This window comes from Charadrius vociferus, unplaced genomic scaffold (genome assembly GCF_000708025.1).
Source record: "Charadrius vociferus isolate BGI_N301 unplaced genomic scaffold, ASM70802v2 scaffold49, whole genome shotgun sequence".
NCBI classification, from domain to species: Eukaryota; Metazoa; Chordata; class Aves; order Charadriiformes; family Charadriidae; genus Charadrius; species Charadrius vociferus.
Genome location: NW_009661375.1, coordinates 4,603,252 through 4,611,102, shown reverse-complemented (window position 1 = coordinate 4,611,102; position 7,851 = coordinate 4,603,252). Strand labels below are relative to the sequence as shown.

At 40.3% G+C, this 7,851-nt stretch overlaps 1 protein-coding gene across 1 annotated transcript in view; it reads left to right on the top strand.

Annotated features, from left to right (window-relative positions):
• The window catches only part of CNIH1 (cornichon family AMPA receptor auxiliary protein 1), a 9,535-nt gene extending 2,256 nt beyond the window's left edge, over window positions 1-7,279 (top strand). The window contains exons 2-5 of the mRNA XM_009893952.1: window positions 1,169-1,237; window positions 4,484-4,596; window positions 5,440-5,583; window positions 6,381-7,279. Of these exons, the coding sequence (XP_009892254.1) occupies window positions 1,169-1,237; window positions 4,484-4,596; window positions 5,440-5,583; window positions 6,381-6,408 (354 nt within the window). The 3' untranslated portion in view covers window positions 6,409-7,279. The remainder of the gene's footprint in view (window positions 1-1,168; window positions 1,238-4,483; window positions 4,597-5,439; window positions 5,584-6,380) is intronic.
• Window positions 7,280-7,851: the final 572 nt, after the last annotated feature.

Sequence of the window (7,851 nt, the reverse complement as noted above, 5' to 3'; positions counted from 1 at the left end):
GGCTTCCACCGGGTGGTGGAAGCCGTGGTACCGCCTCTGTCCCCCCCGTCCCGCCCCCGCCGGCCTTATCTGGAAGAGGTGGAAATCGGGTAATCTGTGTAGAAAATGAATTTTCAAGTGCCGATAGGAGTTACATCCGTTTCATTAAACGGTATTCTGAGTGAGTGCAGCCTTTTTGAAATAGCAGCTGAAAATGTTTTAGTCTGAAGTCAGTTTGGCAGCTTATTTAACAGAAGTAACGAGTGAAGTGTTGTATTCTTTTCGTCCTTTATATAGAGACTTGGTTTTTTTGAGGTTTTTCTTTTCGTTATGATTATTTTTTTGAGAGTTTTCTGCCTTGAGCCTGACAGAGGGAGAGCCAGGAGCCTACCTTGGGTCAGCTGTGCGATGCTGCTCTGGGAGAGGACGTGAGGAGGATGTTGGTTTTGGCGCTATTTCAAGCTTCGTAGTTATCCTTGACAAAAACTGTTCTGTTGTAATATAAGCCCTGTCCTGTAAGCACGTTGGGGCTTATACTGAATATAAATGAATCTCATACCGATAAGTTGGTCTGTCTTAAGACTTTTTCAATGTTTGGTGTGACATTTCTTCTGTGGAAGTGGCTTCTGTTGTATTTCATGCTGCATCTTTGATTTTTATGGCATGAAAAGGTCGAGTATATGAGGTTTCAGCATCCGTGTCTTTTGATGGATGCACCTTTTGGACATATATGCAGGGTCAGCATCTACTTTGAGAGTAATGAGACAAAACATCTGGCTGCTTTTAAGATTGCTGTGGCTTTTTCTTCATTAATGACCCGTGTGTCAGGTTCCTGCTGGCAGCCGAGAGAGTCGGGTGTGATGCGGGGGATCGGCGCACTGCGAGCAGGGTTAAAAACTGCTGGAGGGATGTTGGAAGTTCGTTGCTGGTGGGGAGGTAGAAAGGCAGAGTGTGGGCAGAGGGCTGTGAACACCTGAAGTGTCTTCTGCTTTCCTGTTTGTACACCCCATTTCCTATGTGTCTTACCTGCCGGACTGAGACGCTAGAACGTGCTCAGGAGAAATTATGTTCCTGAGTAGGGTGGCAGCACTCGAACCTTATAGCTCTGTACTGAAATGTTACTTTCCACGGATAAAATACACTGTTGCCCCTGGACTGAAGAATCACAACCCTTTCAATTTTTTTCTAGATTATAGCATTTGATGAACTGAAGACAGATTACAAGAACCCCATAGACCAATGTAATACCCTCAATCCTGTAAGTTGCATGCTGAATGTTTGGGTTTTTTTTTTTTTAATAAATGTATGTAAAGTGGTTGGTTTTGATATTACCTTGATATACTCAAGCTAGGCAATAGAATTGCATCTGGGTGGACAAATCCTAGCTGTTGGATACAAGTTCTAGGGAAAATTCTTTGTCTGATTCTTTACTTTCGAGTTGAATATTCTGACTGTTATTAATCTGCTGGTGATCTTGTCAGCTGTCGTACTAACATTCTTTCAATCTGCTTTCTGCATTTTCGGCACAAAGACAGTTGAAAAGGTCAAAAAGATTAAAAGAGTCAAAATTGCATTAAAGGTGTGTACTGCTTTTCAGTTTAATGTTTTTAATGCCACTTTCCTTTCATTTCGTTAGGAACATTTGTAATACTACTAAGCTGTTTTGTTTAGTGTGCCTGTTCATCTGCTCGTTATTTGTTTGTTGGGGTTTATAACAACTTCACGGATTTCCATATTTTGCCAAACGATTTTGCTTGCTTACCCAATGAAGTGGGGAAAACTGTTACATGCCTGTCATGTATGTTCTTAGCTGCAGTATTGTTAGCAGAAGTGAATTCATATATAAATAAATAGTATTCCTCAAGCAAGATTTATTGAACTCTGAGATTATAGGAGACTAGTTTTTTTTTTAAAGTATTGACTGAGTAAGTTCCGATCTTGTTCGAGGACTTAGCTGGGCATAATGTGACAGGTGTTATCTTCACTTCTTTGTTTTATGTTCCAGAATCAGGGGTGTATCTTGGTGTCCTCTTGGATGCAACTCTGACACTCCTTGGTTTGTGAAAAGACTTTGAGACAAACTATTTGCTTGCATCTGTAACAGGCCGATAATAAAAGGGATGCTTGTTAAAGAGCATATAGTTTGAAGCAGCGGGGGTTTTGTGCATTTCTTGTTGTTTTTACTTTGGCTTGGTGTGCCCAGGCTGAGGTAGGATGCAGGGGCAGTGCAGCAGCGGGGCCTGGACTGTAACTTTAATGTGTTCTGAAGAGTTAAGTAAATTTTGCAAATGAAAAAGGAGTTTACAGTAGCTGGGGGGAGGGCAAGGCATGTTAGGCATAGGGCACATCAGTTGACAGCGAGCAGTACAGCGTGAGGAGGGGTGGGGAGGAGAAGAGGTGCCAGGCAGAGGACTGCAGCCCAGAGAGTGAGGTTTGCTGCTCGGAGAGCTGTGCATCTAACAGTTTCCCTTGCTTGGTCTGTTGTACGGTCATTTCTGCTACAGTATGGGGGAAGGCAAATTCTCATTACATTTATGCATTATGATCTTATCGCAACCTTTGTAGTATTGTAATGCGCATGTTTAATGCAAATATTAACCTTCTGTTAACCGACATGCATGTAGTGTTTACTTATATGATAGCTTTGTGAATTGAAAATACTAAATAATTTAATATTTGCTGTTCTTGTGAAAGTAGATTAGCCACCAAAAGCGAAGTTAAGATCCAGGCTCTTGAGGGCATCTGGTAAATGATGCTGGACAAACACACTGAAGCGTTGTTTTCCTGTACAGAGAATCAAAAATCCTGGTAGGAGTTGAGACACCTCAGTAGAAAGATTAGCCCAAAATAGTAACTGCTTAGTACGCTGCTGATGCTTTCTCTTCCCTGCTCCCATTACAGTAGTATCTCTTCTCAGCAACAAGATTTCTTCCTGCCTCGCTTCTCTGATAAATATCATTGTCAAATATGATGTAGTTCATTTGCCTTTAGGACAGCCAGGGAGGATAAAGTGTGGTAGATTTGAAAGAGTCAGGTATTCTGGTGTGGGAGTAGGGTGTAATAAACAAGAGAAAGAAAAATGTGTTTTGAGATGTGTAGATAAATAAACTACAGATTTTAAGACCTAGTAAATCTGTCTCAGCAGGCTGCCAAATGCATTGTGTTTTGGATAGGGTGGTGGTTGTTGTTGTTCTACTCTAAATAACTGCCAAGTTATAAATGGTAAGTATACAAAGAAGGATCTGGACAAAAATATTTACGTGAAACATTTCATGTGTGACAGCTTATTTTTGTTGATGTTGATGCAAGTTTGCTTTGCTTGATATCCTTCATTTAGAGAAGGAGAATGATGTGGCAAAGTAGGTGGTGAAAATGGTAGTTTTTAGATTTCTAGGAAGATGTTCTTGGGGTTTAAAAGAAGTGTCTGCTTAGAGAGAATCAATGTTTGTGATATTACACAAAAAGAGAGGCACAGTGTGTTGTGTGTGTGTGTATAAGTGTGTGCACACACAGAGACAATTTAAATCTTTGGGTAGAAATGGAGTATTTTTCACAAGGAGATGTTTTAGTGGTCCTAAGTTGAGAAATCAAAAGCTTACAGACTTGCTTCTTTCTGAATTCTGTGATAAAGGAACAAATGACGTCACTTTGGGGTGACTTGTTTTAGAAAATTTTACTCCTGTGGCGGGTGTGAGGTTTCGCTGGCTCTTTGCATGCATTTAATCTATGTATCTCTCCATATTATTCCTGTTAATACCACTAATACTACCTGGCATTTCACGCTTTCTGTGATTTCATAGTGAACTGATAATTAGCTCTGTGGGCTTCTGCTGGCAAGCATGACGCTATAAAGCATGCGTGTTAGGTACTTGTGGAGGAGAACGAAGCTGGCTCGTACGCCCCGAGCTGTACGTGCGCAGCTGCTGTCGTGCCCTCCTGCGCTGCAGGCAACGCAGCGCTCGGCTCTGCAGACCCATGTGCCTAACGACGTTACTGCTGATTTGGGTTGATAAAGCCTGTGCTTAGGATTGTATGTTTTGGCAATAGTTGGAATTTGAAAAAATATGGATGGGTGAATACCAAAACAACGCTGTAAACCAGGAAAACGCAAAACATCTTTTTGCCTCTAAACTGTTATATGGAGCATGTTTCCTACTGATATTTCTCTGTTGCATGAGCGGAAATATCTCGATGATCTTTTCTGTTATGAAGGTTACATATAAAGCGTGGAATCTGTTAACAGTGCACTTAATTTAACAGAAGTAACAAACTATTGATCTGAGCATTTAATTTTATAAATTTTTCTTTGTGGTTCATGAATATCATGTGAAAACAGCAAGGCACATACTGCTAGTTGCTGTTTTCACTTTCTGCAGTCTTGTTCTTGTTAGTGTTGTTTTTTAATAGTATCTTTTTAAACAATAGCTTACCTCCAAAATAGCTTAAATGCCACACGTTTTGCTTTGGATAATCAAAACTTCTAACTCGTATTTTTCTTTTCCAGCTTGTACTTCCAGAGTACCTCATCCATGCATTCTTCTGTGTTATGTTTCTCTGTGCAGCAGAGTGGCTTACACTGGGTCTCAATATGCCTTTGTTGGCTTATCATATTTGGAGGTAATATTGACGAGTCTGGTATCTCTGTACTCACGTTAATTGTTACTCATTCTCCTGTTGTAGTGCTTCCTGTTAAATGTTCTGTGTCTTTGGCAAATAAAGATGCTTTCCAATACGACATTGAGAAAGTTTATGTCACGGCTATAAAATAAGAACCATCACTTTGCTTTCTCTGTCATTTTTATTTGTTATTCTCTTGTGCTGTGCAAGAATCAAGTTGTGTTGTGTGTGTTGAAGGTAGCCGACGTGTCAAAGCTGTACTGATACTGCAGATGTGCAGCGCCGATTGCCAGTAGCAGTGGCAATCCCGCGTTCCTCCTGCCACTAAGACATGGGCAGCACCTCTCCTTGTGCTGGTGTCAGTCCTGTGCAGGGAGGAAATGCAGGAAGTGCTCCTACTTTCACTAGTAGCCTGTGCTAAACTACAATTTCAGGATCGTTTTGTATTGACCCGTATGAGTAGCTGGCATGTGTTGTATTAATGCGTAGAGGCTGTAGGTTACATAGGGCTATACGGTGGTCTCTTCTCCAGCTTTTCCAACCTTTTCCTAAGGAATCACATTTCTCATTTATTTATACATTTGTCCCATTTCCTTTTGGTGTACCAGAGTTCAGCATGGTTTAAGGCTGAGGTAAGCCTTCTGTGAAAGCTATTCCGTGGGCATGTCTACTTGGGTGCTTCGTATTGCTCTTGCAGTTCGATGTCTCCTACGTGGAGCTGATGGACTTTGCTGTAAGGGGTACGATTCCTTGTCTCGGTTCTGGTGTTACTTGGTGGGTGGGGGGCAGGGACCAATGTTTCTCATCGCCATCACCACAAAACTAACTGTGCATCGCTTTCAGGTACATGAGTAGACCTGTGATGAGTGGCCCTGGTCTGTATGATCCTACAACCATCATGAATGCAGATATTTTAGCCTATTGCCAGAAAGAAGGATGGTGCAAATTAGCATTCTACCTTCTATCATTTTTTTACTACCTATATGGGTAAGTTTTTTCCTTTGTCTCCCACCTAATATTCTGTCTGAAATTTTGGCTCAGTGCACAAGAGAAATTTTGTACATAGGAATACACATATAGTGCCAAGTTTCCTGAAAAAGAACCCACAATCGCCATTTATTTATTCTGTTTTAAAACAAGTCTGAATTTGGCCAGAATTACCAATTTGAATGCTTACGAGAGACTTGAAAGCTTCAAGCTTTTCTTCTTTTAAGCATAATATAATACCCCCTCCACCCCATATTTTCATTAAGAAGCTGAAACAATAATATTTTTCAAGTAAGTAGTTATTTTGATGTAAATGTGATTTTTGTGGCAGTCAAAGGTAGAGGAACCATTCCAAGAGTGAAAAGGGATGGGAGGCACAAAAGCCCGTGCCACCACCTGGTTCCTCCTCCCAATTCTTCTTTCAAACCAAAAACTAACTCACTGCTTGGTGTTCATGTGTGCTCTGGGCGGTGGGACATGGGAAGCGGTGTGCAGGCCTTCTTCCTCTTGGCTCGCTGCAACTCCTGCAGCACAGCTGGAGTAGTTTAGGTGCTTAACACATAGGCATTGTGTTTATACAGGGCTTCCTGTTATAATGTCACTTGGTCTAGTGACAACTGGTTGTTGCATCAGTTCATGTTGTGCTTTATAACGCCCTTCTGATGTGTTTGTGTAAAACCTTCTGTCACAATCCACGTACCTCACGCAGATTTGTTCCTTAGAATATATGACTGTGTAATTAAATGTGTAATGCTAATCAAAATGGTGCATCTTAATATTCTTATTTTATTTTCCAGCATGATTTATGTTCTGGTGAGCTCTTAAGAAGACATTCTGCAAGCTTTGTTCCAGTTAAGTGCATGCAAAAGCCACAAAACATGGATTCTTTACAACAAGAGCCTCTAACCAAGATTAAATACGGAATCTGATGATCGCATTTGCATTAGAAAACAATGACTCCCCTATTTTTAAAATATTTCCACATTTTATACTTGTGGAAAGACTGTTTTCTTATATTTTACTGGGACGCTGAAATCAAAGAATTACATGTAAATTAATATAAACATTACTGGGTTTTGAAAAGTTTTGACTTTGCACTCCATAAGGAACAGCCATAATCTTCAAGTAGGTATTCATTACTGACTAGCCTTAGTACCGTAGGGATTTTCTTTAGGCTGAGCTTCCTAGTGGCTCATTTGGACTTGTGTATCCCACTCTAACTCTCAGTCATCAGCTGTAGCTGCCGAGTGCTCGGGAAGGACTGGAGGTGCTGTGTGTTTTACCTGTAGGCGACGTTGGTCTTAAAGAGATGAATTCATGGACACCATTGCAAAAGTAGGAGTTCTATTTTAGTTTATTTTATTTTTTTCTATCATCTGGTTTGTCTCTCCCTGTATATGCATGATTCAGGCTTCTGTATTTTCACCAAACGTTAGCCTTGCTTTAAGTATATGTCATTGTGACAGGAGAAGTTGAATTGTCCACGAAGGAATTAATTTAAATGTTTTTTTTTAATGTCTGTGCTGTCTTATTAACGGACAAACCTACAACATTGATCAAGTCCAATGATGAAAATACTCTTGAGTTTAAGAGTAATACTACAGACCTTTTCAAAGCAGAAAGTGAGATTGTGAAACTGCCCTGCTGTTCCTTAGTGCAATAAATAATAAAAAAAAAAATCTCAAATTCAGAAACATTTATTTTTACCTGGTGCCTTGTTTTGTTTTTAAATTGAAGAGATATTTGCTGTTTTCATCTCTTTGTTTTGTGGTGGATAATTGCATTACCTTTTAAAAATAGAACACTGAATCAAGTTACGTCTGGAAAAGGGAAGCTCTGATTTCCTGCTTTTTATCATGGGGCTGCAGATAAATAGTAGATGGGGCAGGGGAAGATGTCTCAGCTAAACCGATAATACTGCATTGTAAGTTGTTACTGCAACAGCTGCTTAATTGCGGAGTAATAATTAGGAATCTTTTTCATTTACCTGTGCTGGAGAATAATGAATAGTTTCCCAATTCTAGTAAAACCTTTTTTTTTTTATAGAAACTGTGTATTTGTTCACTTTGGGTCTCTCGGGTGTTAGATGCAGTAAAAATGGTATGAATGGCTGCACTGGCTTTGACCAGAAATCCAGATACTCCAGTGCTGGTGTGTTGGGCAGTGGCAACGACTGAGGAAAAAGAGTGTGAATGGGGCAGGTATTGAATATCTCTGCCTGAATAGTGGGAGAATGTATTTGGAAATGGATGTGTTACAGACGGCTGG